General features: G+C 35.3%; 1 protein-coding gene across 3 annotated transcripts in view; it reads right to left on the bottom strand.

The window, feature by feature from the left end:
- The window catches only part of RUNX1T1 (RUNX1 translocation partner 1), a 103,010-nt gene that overhangs the window by 31,131 nt on the left and 58,276 nt on the right, over positions 1-13,603 (bottom strand). For all 3 annotated transcript variants that reach the window (XM_006906804.2, XM_025043329.1, XM_015585492.2), the window contains one exon: positions 3,874-4,124. In XM_006906804.2, coding sequence (XP_006906866.1) covers positions 3,874-4,124 — 251 coding nt within the window. The remainder of the gene's footprint in view (positions 1-3,873; positions 4,125-13,603) is intronic.

Genomic DNA, 13,603 nt, shown 5'->3' on the forward strand with positions numbered 1-13,603 from the left:
TCTATGAAAAAAAAAAATCAATATACCAGATATAATTTTGGACAAATATCATAAACCCAAACCAAGAAACTAAAAAAAAAAAAAAAACAAAACAAAAAAAAAACTAATTTGTTGTCCATAAGTATAAATGTTCTTTAGCATCACAGTGAAAAAGTGACACATAAATGAGCAACATGTAATGAACATGAGCAGCTAATCAAGGATGCTCTTCAAAACAGAAAATAAATGTGTCTCATTAAAAGAATAGGATAGAAGGCTCTCAGATACCTGAAAATGGGTTGATCTTACAAAGTCATTATGAATAAAACACCTTAGGTTCTACTGTAAAGGAAAGGCACTGGGCTATGGCAATATTTTCCATTTTAAACTATTTTTTTTGGTTTCGATACTCTGAATAGCAAATTAAGACTGGCATGGTTTGGGGTTCTTGATACCTAGAGTCCGGTCCTTCTCTGAGGGCATTATGTAAGAGTTAAATGACAGTAAGAGTTGTGAGACACTGCATTACACTTTTTGTGAAATCTGATTGGTTAAAAATCCCTCCTTTTAGCTGATTTGGAGAAGTAAAGATGGTGAGTCACATGCCTCTTGTCAGCAAACCATGAAATATGAACAAATATCAACCATGAAAAATGAATATATGGCAGCTTTTTCTCAGACTAAATAAAAAGCTAAATATAAAACACTTTGTCCAATTAGAACATATTCTGAGATACATTTTAAAAGTTAACATTGTCAATGCCACCTATTGGTAAAAAAGTAGAATTGCAAATATGTTTTAATTTGCATAATAGAAAAGACATTGCAGAAATGTAATATTTAGTTATTGCTATTTGTTGTGACTATTTCAAGTTGAAATGTTTGCAAATATGTAATTTTTGTTGACTTATTTGTTGCTTGTATTTTAAAGAAAAAGCACTACCATTGAAATGAGTCATCACAGAAGGCAAGCAAAGAGAAGCTATATATATATATATGTGGCACTGAATTTCAGGATGGAAGCATCTTACCCATTTGCCTTTAAGAAGCAAGAACTCCAGAGATTTCAAGTTTGAAAATTCAGCAGTCTAAACTAATAATATTATAAGCTCTAACACATGGAATAATATTAATGAGCAACAGGATATCTGTGGCTAATGTGATTCCAGCATTTGTAGAATACTACTAAGCTTCACCTCATTTTTTAAAAAATAACAACTACATTAGAAACATGTCTGTGCCCAAGTACTCGGTGAAAAAAATATAGGACTCATTTGGGGCTTTTGAACTCCGAAGGTCATTTGTTAGAATCAAACCTTTAAAAAGAAAAAATAAAATAACTCAAAAACTTTACATTTATTAATTTCTCTATTTCAGATACTTAAATATTCATTACCACATAATTTTTATTTATATTTATAATACCATGGGGATGTACTAGGAGAAAGTAGCTTATGATCATTACAAAGCACATTTTAATTTGTGGGAAGTGTGACATTAATGTTGAGTCTTAACTAGTTCTTATGCTTTAGAACAAGGTTCCCTTACCCCTGAGCTGTAGACTGGTACCGGTCCGTGGCCTGTTAGGAACCAGGCCGCAGAGCACGAGGTGAGCAGCGAGCCAGCGAGCAAAGCTTCATCTGTATTTGCAGCCACTCCCAGTGCTAGCATCACCGCCTCAGCTCCACCTCAGAACATCAAGCATTAGATTCTCTTAGGAGCACCAGTCCCTGCGGCCAATAAGGTTGGAGACTGCTCCTAGAAGGTTTTAGCTAAGTAGGCTAAAACTCTGAGTTTATTTGTAAACTAAGGCTGCTTGTAAAGTTATTTTATTAAAGGTCTCTAGTGAATATATCTCTCTACATATAATAGGCATTTATAAATCATACCAGACTGAGTATATCATTATGGCAATTTTTATATTTTCAAAACGGCAGTCTGATGTAACATTTTTTATTCATACATCAAGATTTTATTTTATATTAACACACACTAAACTCTGCCAGACTTTAGAAATGGTTAAGTAGTTGCACATATTTATAGAAATTAGCACTATAAGTTTTATAAGCTAATATAATTAAAAGGTAAGAAACATGGTCTGAAAAAAATCACATAAAACTGGTAGGTACAGACATAATTCATAAAGGGATATTTTACATTACTAGATGAAAACATAATCATTGCACATAAGCGTAATTATTTCTTTGATGATTATTTCATATTGTGCTATAACTAATATTTCATAAAATAGCATTTGCTGCCTAAGAAAAAGGCCATTTCCTAGAACCTACAAATGGGATATCTTAAAATGGTCTTACAATTACCTGGTGACTCCACTTCTACTTGAAAATGAGCAATCATAGTTTTGGGGCATTAAGTCATAAACAAATGTCAGGGCCTTTGCTTGGAAGGGGGTTGTTATCATTTTTGATCTTGGGGTCAAAAAATCAACTCGGCCTGAGAAATAACATAACCACTTTTGAGAGTTCTTCAGAAATGGTGCCTGAGAGAACATTAGACAAACTGGCTATTAAGAAAGAACAAATTATATGCTTTAACCATTCTCTGACACACTATATAAACATAGAAAGGACTACTGTGTGGAAGCAGGACTACTATTTTGCTATCACAACCAGGGCCTCAATTGCCCCTCACCTCACCCTACCCCTTTCTGCTTTCTAAACATTTAGAAGGTTTTGTGTAGGAAGGAAAAATACCTTACATATGGCAACTCCTATTCGTTAGTAACCTAGTTAGAAATCTACTGTAAATTGCTGTTCACTATGCTACCTCTTCCTGTGGCAAAAAAAAACCAAAAACCAAACCAAACCAAAACAAACAAAAAAAACATTGTTTCTACTATTCAGGCAGGGACTAACTGAGCAGCTGTGCTTCCTATTCCTAGAGTTCTGTATCCTCAACTCTATGTTCTGGTTTTCCAGTTGGACTCTACCCCCTACTGTTTCCAGCATCCTTGGCCCAACAAATCACTCACGTCAGGAAAGTTCGTCAATAACTAGCTACAAAGTAAAAGGAAGTCCTGATGGTGGGTGGCATAGACACAGAAGATGGTGAGAGTTGACTACTGCTCTCAGTGGGTGTATAAATAGCTTGACTCACCAAAAATTAAGAACTGAAGGAGCTCTAGGAACAGTGCTGATACTTTGACCTCAACCACTGATCGTGCATGAAAATCTACTTGTTCATCTTCCCTCTCATTTTCATGGTGTTCATTTGTTCCTTAGAAGGCAATGTCTCCTAAATGCTTCAGTTCCAATAGTTTTATACAAAGAAAGAATGAATACAGGCAAATGGAACACATATTTACTCAAATTCATTCCTTCTTTGGAATTCTGATCTTTTGACACAAAATTTCAATTCTAAATATAATCACTGGCAGTTCTAGGTTTAAAAAAAAAAGTACTAAATCATTCCTCAAAGAACATCTGTTGAGCTAAGCAACAGACATCATGCTACATCATATTTTTCAAATATGAAATATCATGGAGACTAGAAAAATCAAAATGAACTTTATGTCTCTCTGAAATAAAGGATACAATGAAAGAAAAGAAACTGATTTCTAAAAATATGTGTGGCAAGTAGATTACAACTGAAATCTCCCATATTTAAAAAAATGAACTATATTAATTTAGATGTCCCCTTCCAAAAAAAATTAACATGCTGTCATAAAGAATACAAGTAATTAAGAGAAAGAAAACATACCTATTAAAGAACATATTAATACTAACCAAGTTTTCCCATAAAGAAGGCAATGTAAAGAAAAAGAAGTTTTATCCCATCACGAATTTCAAGCCTCGAGTTAAACTGAGAGGTAATGATGCAAGTCTTCAAGCATCCAACTCCATAAGAAGTAAACAGATCCTTCATTCTTACCCATAGGTCTGTTTCTGTCCCTGAGGTCCCTGTGGCTGGGGTGTCGATAGGAGTCCCTGTAGTGGTGGGCAATGGCCATATCATCCAAACGGTAATGCTGAGGTGGAGGTGGGGTGGGGTGAGGCAGGCCATTGGGCTGGTAGGATAAGCCGTTATTTGGACTGTATCGCTGGCCTGGGCTAATAGTGCATGGTCGCTTGCTTGGATGTTCTGAGTGCAAAGGCTCTCTGTCAAAGCCATTTTCTTTGGTTCTAAGGAGTGAGGGAGAAAAAGAGTTTGATTTGTAATGTGCTCAGAAACCAGCATAGTTCAGATACTCACATTTGAACTTGTAATATAAACAGAATATTTCTTTATTGGCCAGAAACTCTGTAAACTCAGCTTCTCAGAAGATCTATGCAAATTCATTGAAATCCATGTCAAGGCCTAAATGATCACAGGACTGCACACAAGAGAAAATGGTTCACCTCTCATCAAATCAGCAAACATCTTTTCAGTTGAAGCTCATGTGTTTAGGTATAAAATAGAAGAAGCTCAAATCTCACTCTGTTGATAAAATTTTCATTCAAAACTGAGTACTTGATTTCTAAATTACCCTAAGACTAAATGTATTTGGTGAAGGTTCAAGGTAGAATAGCATCACTCTCTTGACAAATTCTTAAGGTACACCTATTCCATTTATCCAACCTGGCATCATTCATGTCAAAGAACTTCTAAGAGCTGTGTTGTCTAATACAGTAGCCACGTGTTGCTGTTTAAATGTAAATGTAAGTTAATTAAAATGAAATAAAGTTTAAAATTCATTTCTTCAATACTGGCAACCATATTTCTGATGCTCAATTGCCATCTGGGCTAGTGGCTACAGCGGTGGACTGCACACATATAGAACATTTCCATCATCACAGAAAGTTCCATTGAAAAGTGCTGATCAAATGAGCTAATACGATAAAGCAATGCAATATCTGGGACTCTGACATAACCTTGGGTCACGAAGACATCAATCAGCAGTCATACAGAGCTAGCTGGGACTAAAAAAGGATTTAGGTACTTCCCTTTAAAGTTGAGAAAACACATGCCTAGAGAGCACGTGTGACCTCTCTAGAGTCATCAATTCTCAGGGTAGGACAGGCACATCCTGACTGCACTTGATCATGTGATACACAGAACTCTGAATTCGGCTTTCAGAAGGAATACATTATATAAATGAGACCTGATAACTAATCACTGTTCCTATATTCAAAACCAATTAGGGCTTAAGAAGTGTTTTTTGGCTGAATAGTTCTTTATTTTTAAAGACAAACTTAACATACTCGGTCAGATAGGAACAAACCACATCCAACTTTAACTGGAATCACAGCTCCCAAACTAATTTTTTACACAGTAGCTAGCTTTCCTCACAAGACCAGCACTCTATCATTAGAGGAGTAACATCTATTTTCCCTGCAAAATTTCCCCATAAGAATTCTATTGAGTCACAGCAGCTGCAGATTTCTGCATGCCTTTTTGATTTTAGGTTGGTACCAGCAGCAGAGAGGTCTTAAGACATCTTTTCTACTTTGCTGGCTTCCAGGATAGTTTTTGTCTGATAACACTGGAGAAATTGGAGTGGCAGCTGAATTGACAACAGAAATCATTAGGGCCAACGGATTCTACAATGAGCCATCCTTAATGTCCCTTGGGTAGCTCCCCAGTGACAATTTACACACACCAGATTGAGAAGGATAAAAGAGTTAAAGACGCAAGGTACAACACACGAAGAACTGAAGGAACATGCAGAGTTCAGTGTGAAATGAATACATGCCCACTACATCCTGAAGAAAGATTCACTGTCCTAGAAACAGCAGACTGACTAACACTGGAAATAACAGCAGGACATGGCCCCTGTGTGAGTGGTGGCCAAAAGTCTCAATGCTGCTGCCATCAAAGTATGTGTCTGCATGAAAGCATACTGACTCCATATGTACTGATCATTGATATTAGACTAAAATACCCACTATAGCTTGGACATTACCTAAATGCATTGCTTTAAAATAATTTTTAAAAGTGAAAGGAAACATTCTAGATATTGATGTATCTTCTAAGAGTACATCTATGTGATTTTAATCTGTAGTTCTATATTCTCTACATTTATGAATATACTTCAACATTCAATGCATATTACCAGCATCAATTAGCTGGAAACTACTGAAGATTATTAGAAGCTATGAACATAATGCTAACAGAGCACCTACCTTACTGGCAGTGTGGTGTAGTGGAAAGAGCTCTGGACTGGGAATCAAGAGATCTGAGATCTAGTCCTGGCTCTTCGTGACTAGCTGTGTGACCTTGGGCAAGCCACTTAACCTTTCTGGGCCTCAGTTTGCTCATCTGTAAAATGAAAGGGTTGTACTAGATCAGTGGTTTTCAAACTGCCACCTGAGGTGCTTAAGGGATTCTACAGGCAATGAAGAACTTCTCCCCAGTCAAGATTTAAAGGTCCAGTGGAACCCACTTACTATTCTTATCTGTTTAACAAACTGGGGTTCCACCTTAGGTTTTGTTTTGAAGGAAAAAGTCTGCTGTTAAAATCAAGTTTGAAAACCACTGGACTAGATGACTTCTGAGGTTGCTTCTAGTTGGAAAACTCTGTAATTCAGTTTTCCTATATTTACATCTAAATGTCATGGCAACACAGATTGAAACATACAGGGCTGATAGTCCTCTGGCCAAATTGTGTCTATGTCAACCACTTTAGCCAACAGAGGATTTCTAGGTTCTTTGCTCTCAACAGTTTATTACTCAACAGCTAATTCTTTGTGCAAAAATAGAAATTATCCTTTAAATACCTTATTGCTGCCCCTGTTGCATTCCTAAATATTGAAACATCTCTGGCCCAGTTGTGTCAAACCATCTCACCTGGTTTCGTCTCTCCTTGTTCAAAGACAACAACACATACAACATTGAAAAAATTCTTAAAATTTTCAAAATGGTTAGATATGTTACTTATCTTTACCCTCAAGATCAGCTATCTGATCAGTGCTATTACTTCAATAACTCATTGTTATGAAAAGACACTCCCCGCCACCCCCCCGCCCCCCAAAAAAGGGCAGTAATATCCTAAGTAGGGCTAGGTCCCTAGTCTATCCAGTCATTTCCATCAGGTCCTCATTGCCCTATCCTGGGTCCCATCACTCAGCTAGCTCCTGAAACAATAAAGCTCATCACCTCAGAGAGCTAGTTATATTTTAATAGTAAAACATTAAAATGTTCATGTTGAGGCTGGAGCGTAGAGAGATCAAAATGTCCTCTACAACCATGCTTTGTTATCGTGTAAATGCCCACAGAAAAAACTATGAAAGGTCTCACTGGTGCTTCCTCAAATCTACTCATGTCTATTCAAAGGATGTATATCCAGAAAGATAACTAAAACAACTTAATTCCTATTTATCTGTCTGCTTCTTATAAACATCTACAACTATCTAAACCTCATCTGCGTAGGCAAATTCCAGATATGTATGTTTATTTGTTGCCCTTTCAAAGTGTGTGAGGCAAAACTAACAAATGCTATTCATTGTCCATACTTGCATACTCATGAAATAACTCTAATTCTAGTACGAAGTCTGTCATGTCTCATGGATTTCTGGAAGGCAATTTTTGTATGTTTAAAATCAACACGAGGATATTCTATATCCCTAACAGTAGAAATTTTCCTGAACATAATCTAACCACATCACTATTTAGATCCCAATTGCTTCTCTCTCAGGGTCTGATGGTCTTAAAAACAGAAGACCACTCAGGACTCAACTGTGTGACCTTGAGATAACCTGGGAAAGTTAACATTTGGGATTCAATTTCCTGCCCAGTAAAATAGGACTGATTAAAAATACATGTTTAAAAAAACCCTAATGTATACTTTACCCCATCTCAGGCTGTTTTTTCCCCAGTTCCTCAATAACAGAGACTGTAAACTGACTATTTGTGAAAGAAAACAAATATTTTTTAAAGAACTTTCCTCTAAATAAAATACTTCATCATAATTGCCTACTGTGCACTGAGAATCCCTAAGTAACATTTATAAAAAAAAAAAAAATAGTATAACATTCAAAAATGGGGAAGAATGAAAAAACATTATAATAAGATCATGGCAATAAATAGAACAATTTCCTACATGACAGGACAAGGCATAAATTGTTTTCCTAGATTAAAATATTTTTTAAGTGGAAGGGATGCCACTATAAAGATTGTTTTAGGGGGAGGCAAACTGGTACACCATCATAAACCTTAGAAAGGCAAGGAATAAACTTCAAAATTCCAATCTCAGTCATGTTACAAATAAATATGTGCTTTAGGCACTCACTCCTCCAAGTTACCAAAAGTATTTCAAACAGAACATGTCCAAACTGACCTCATCTTTCTCTGGTACATCTTGTACCAGTCAGTTATGCCACCTCCTACCCAGTTACCCAAGTAGAAACTTGGAAGTCATTCTACAACTTTCTTCTCCCAATCAAGCCCTATTGCTGGCCTCTTCAGCATCTCTGGTACAGGTCCCTCTGCTTTGCCCCAGAACCCCTATATCTTGGCCTTTCCCACTCTGTCAGCATCTCAGGCAGATCTGTGACTCAGATGCTGGCAGTGTCTCAAAATTTTTAAAAACGCTCTTTTGTGGGGGAAAGAGAGGGCAGATTTTATGTCTATGCCTAAAGGATATAGATCAGGAGGTAACAATTCTATTTTTAAAAGCCTCAAAATATTAGTAACTTAATATTAAATACAACTTCCTTCCTTTTCTTAACACATGGAATTTATTAAGATTTCCATAGAAGGATTTGACACTGAATCAAGGTGGGGGGTGGTAATCATTCTTACCACATTCTCAAAACAATTCAGTAAAAGTTCTCTTCATTGTTAGAAACTAGGTGAGTTTACATAAGAATTTTACATAATTTTCTACTGGTACTGAATAATATATCTGAAACAAAACATATTAAATTCCCCTGCCTCCTTAAAAAGAAAATCAAACCTAATTCTTTATGACAACTCATAGTGTTTTGCTATTATCCTGAAGAAAGTGAGTTACTTAGATGGGAAAGAATAGAGAGCTGAATGACACAGGACCATCACTACTCGGCCATGTGAAAAGAAATGCCTTCAGTCTCTCCATGGCTAAACAACCACCTGGGAGGTAACTTCCTGAGCAGCATGCTAATACCTTCCGGAGTACATAAAATGCAGGTGGATGTTGGCCACTTCAGACATATAAATATGATTCCTGGACCTTCATTATAATATGAAAGGTTCACAGAGCCATCTGAGTTTTCCCTCCCCCAAAAGAAGGTGGAATGCTTCCATCACGTGTCTCCTGAAGCTTCCTATTTGCTCAACAGTTAGACTGCCTGTTACTGGCTGTCCCCTGCCTTTCCTAATTTTTGGCCACTGCTGACACAGTCAATTTCTATTGCCCCTACTGTCTGAAACTGTGCTTTCTTATTCTAGTCTGTCACCTCCACATTTTAAGTGAAGTCCTCCAGTTTTTTTAGTCAGTAAACTAATCTTGGCATTTTGTTTCTGGGCTGCTGATGGCTATTTTCATTGTTGTGGGTGTCTCAGAGATGCATCTTTTAAAATGATAGAAAGCAAAAAAGTAAGCAAGGATGACTCTTAGGTAGAGACCTTTTGGTATTATACTGAAAATGACTACATCAAGTTTAACTTTGATGACTGAAGTAGTGTTTTTTGGTGATTGTTTTGTCTTATGTGTGGTATTTTGTTTTGTTTTAGATATCCACTATGTGTAACACAGTATCCTGAGCTTTAGTAGACATACAAAGATGAGCAAGACATAATCCCAAAACTCTCCATAAGATTATCATTCTTTTTGGAAGTGTACTGACAAGAACTCTTTTACTGTAAAAACATAATTTAATTGGAAATATAATCTCACAGGACCTGAACTCAGAAGATCATACAAATAGTACAAAAGTGGTATGGAAGATCAAAATGAGAAAAAAAAATCACTCCAGAATGTACACTTTAAAGAGCAGGGGCTATGGAGTTGGTTCAAATTTTGGCTCAGCTATTTGCTCGACATATAAATTTAACCTCTATAAGCTTCAGTGTTAATGTCCACAAATTGGGGATGATTATCTCAGAGCTACTAAGAGGACTATCTGAAAGAGTCTAACACAAATTTGGCATTCAATAACTTAAAGCACGTTGTTTTCAAGATGGGACATTCAGAGGATGGTGTTATAAAATAAGTTATAAAAGCATGGGCATTCGAGTTAGAGAATCTAGGGTCAGAGTCCTATTGGTGCTTCTTAGAAGTCATAAGACCTCAGACACATTATCACATTATCTGTATGACTGAAATTATGCAATAGGACCGTTAAGAAATAAGTGCTATATATTAGTATGTAAATTATTTAGCAAGGGGCCTGGCACATCTTAAGTGCTTAGTAACCATTATATTATTTATGATTAGGAATCCTATATTAAATAGTATATATTATCTGAGAGCCTGTGAAGTATGAATAGAATCATGACATTAAAAAGGAGAATTATGACATAGAAGTACAGAAGAGAGCAGAAATCATCAGTCTGAATAAAGACTAGGCATAAAGAGTATTTAACAAGGCTAGATCCTAGGAGAGCCCCAAATGAGATTAGCAAGTTCATGTTGAGGCTAGAGTGTAGAGACCAAAATTTCCTCTACAACAATGCTTTGTTATCGTGTAAATGTAACTTAATGCTATTTCACTAGAAGCCTTCACATTGAAAATATTTTTTAAAAGATCATTTCTACAGTGATGATTACTCTTTTCTTAAAAGTGAAGAATACATAAAAGATGTAACAAAACTAGAATGAATGAATATAATAATATAAATTCCTTGTATTCTTCATAGAAAACTGAATGTTGTAGATAATAGAAATTTAATTCTTATTTGTATAGTCAATTAATCCTACAATTCCTTGTAAAGTGTATCTACCTTGTCTCTTTAGAAAGATAAAAATACTGAAACCGCATTCATTTTTCAAACAAGGAAAAAAATAAAACTGGTAGGTTCAGCTGGTGTGTACTGTGTTGACAAATCTTATATATTCAATGAACACAGTTTTAAAATGACTGCCTTCTGACCCTCCAACCTTCAGTGTTTTCTAACTTATTCATTAAGCCAGGAAACCTGGCTGACTGTGGCTCCTCTATCATTAAAAAGATTTATAAAACACCAGAATATAACACTATTGCATTTACCCACTTGAACACTTACAGAGAAGAAATAAATAAGAAAAAATAAGGGGGGGAAATCCTGTAATTCTTAGTTAAGCCTTCCTTATTTATTTTCCTTATTTATTTCCTTATTTACTGTGCACATTAAAATGTATTTTGTGCAACTGCAAGATTTCAAGTATGCAGATATGCTGGTTTCTCCACTAAGAAACTTTGTGACTTTAGGCAAATTCTTTGGGCCTTAGTTTTCCCTCAAGCATAAAGAAAAGGGGTTGGCCTGTTGGATCCATAAGATCCCTCCCAGCCAACAAATTATGTATTCTAAAGTTCAAGCAAGTCTTTTTCATTTTTATTTTTTATTATTTTGATAGCACATTTTATTTTTATTTTTTTAAACCAATAACAGTGATTTATTATCATTATCAAGTATTACATACTGTACACAATTGGATGTTGTATATTTTTAAACTTTTTTAAAAATAATGTTTAATTATCGGAGGAAATACATATTATTGCAACTACATGGCCTTTATAATAAAGTCTACATGTGTGAAATTGTGAGTAATTTAAGAATAATTACATTAAAATGATGATACATATATATATAGAATTAATACTTAACATCAACTATTTGAAATAGTGTGTGTGGAATGGGGAGGCGGTGTTACCCTTAAAAAAGCCACTGATCATTCAGTTTGACATCTTAAGCAAAAAAAATTCTGAGTCAGAAAATTAGCATTACAGGTCAGAACACAATAGTAAAGACCCATTATAACAAAAAGCTGCAAATCAAAGCTGTGAAAACACAATAACAACAATGATAATTAACATAATGCAAGTATTTTTTAAAACATTAATTTTTATTAATTGCTCTTTCCTTCCTCACTCCATACGAAAGTGTCTTCACAAACCATCATGGTTAGTTTTAAAGAGTGCGCTTAACTTCTAGTCTTTATCTTTGAAAGTGGTCATTTCATTTAACAGGTTCCGAAAAAGGTTCATATCCCCTTCTTCAGCTTCTCATTTAGAGGTCTGTAAAGCTCTACTATAAATAATAAACTTTTACATATTAACAAAGTAGAAATCAAAATCTTGTATTTACTTTCCTCGATATTTTAGAAAAAAAAATAGTACGACTTTTAAATGAAAATTGTCTTTTTCTAATTTGAGTTCTAAGATACTCTAGCACAGACCTACAAATCCAGTACAGTTGTTCAGGGACTCACCACAGAGTTATTTTTAAAAGCAAGTAAAATATATTTCCCTATTCCATACAGAGGGAAAAAAAAATGATTTCATAGGCTTCCCCAGAGTATTCATTTCTGTGTAAATAATAATAATGCGTAAAAAAAAAAAAAAAAAAAAAAAAAAACATAACCAGTGACGATCATATTTAAGGATGAGAAGTTAAATTTGCCAAAATACATCCCTGAAACACATGATGACTGTTCAGTAGATTAAATTAGCAATCATCACAGATTTAAGCTCCCAAAGTTGTAAACAAAAATATAGGGCACTCTTTTGTTCATGACATGTCATGAACAAATTACTAAAATGTGTTTTCTCCTCAGGTGTCAGTTTTTCCCTCTTTTAGTGACTGATGGTTCCCAGTGTTATTACAGAAACAGATTGATCTTTTTAATGAGCCAGTTTAATAGACTCCAAAATCTCGCTGTGGCTGCTCATCCATGTCAGACCATATGTACCAACAAAACATTCAGTAAAACAAAAAAAGCTTTGCTGTCAGACAGCTCCATACTCTATAAAATTTCATATAGTAGGTCTGGATGTACAGATAAATAACCAAAGAGAAAAATGCATATGCAAACAAGATGCAGAAAATATATGCAAAGAAATACTGTAGAGGCCCATATTTTCTTGGCTCTGATCAAATTCCCACAAGATACAAATGTATTTACACAACATATTCTCTTTACCCTTCCTCCTAACTCTAAGGAAATCCATTTCCCATCTTTCCATCATAACACATACTTCAAGGTTCCACTTGAAAAAAGAATGTTCCATCCAAGGAGCATCCTTGTTAATTCTGACTCCAATAACTATCTATGAATAATCAGAAGGAGAATAAGACTGAAAGCTCTAAGACAGTTCTACCTGATTGAATGCAAATGTACATGCACAGCTACAGATCATCAAAACAAAAATGCTGATTTTCTGTGTAATTTATATCAAGTTTCCATATCAATGTTAGTACACAGTACAGGACTTACCTCAGCACTACCCAAGGAAAGTCTAAAGGCACGGTACATTCAAATATAAAACACTGGAAAAGAACCAGTGGGGAAATGTCTGGGAATATAGAGAAATGAATGAAAGAAGTTTGCATTCTGCTTGTTATGGCTACTTACCAGTTAGGGTTTCCAGAGTACACTGTGTTCATTTCCAGTTTTGCCTACAGGATTATCTTTACATTCATCACGGCTATCTAAACCTTTCCCTGTTTTTTTTCTCCTTCCCAATTTTCCATCTGGTCTCTCCCTAATTCTTTTACTACACCA

This window comes from Pteropus alecto, unplaced genomic scaffold (genome assembly GCF_000325575.1).
Source record: "Pteropus alecto unplaced genomic scaffold, ASM32557v1 scaffold51, whole genome shotgun sequence".
Lineage (NCBI taxonomy): Eukaryota > Metazoa > Chordata > Mammalia > Chiroptera > Pteropodidae > Pteropus > Pteropus alecto.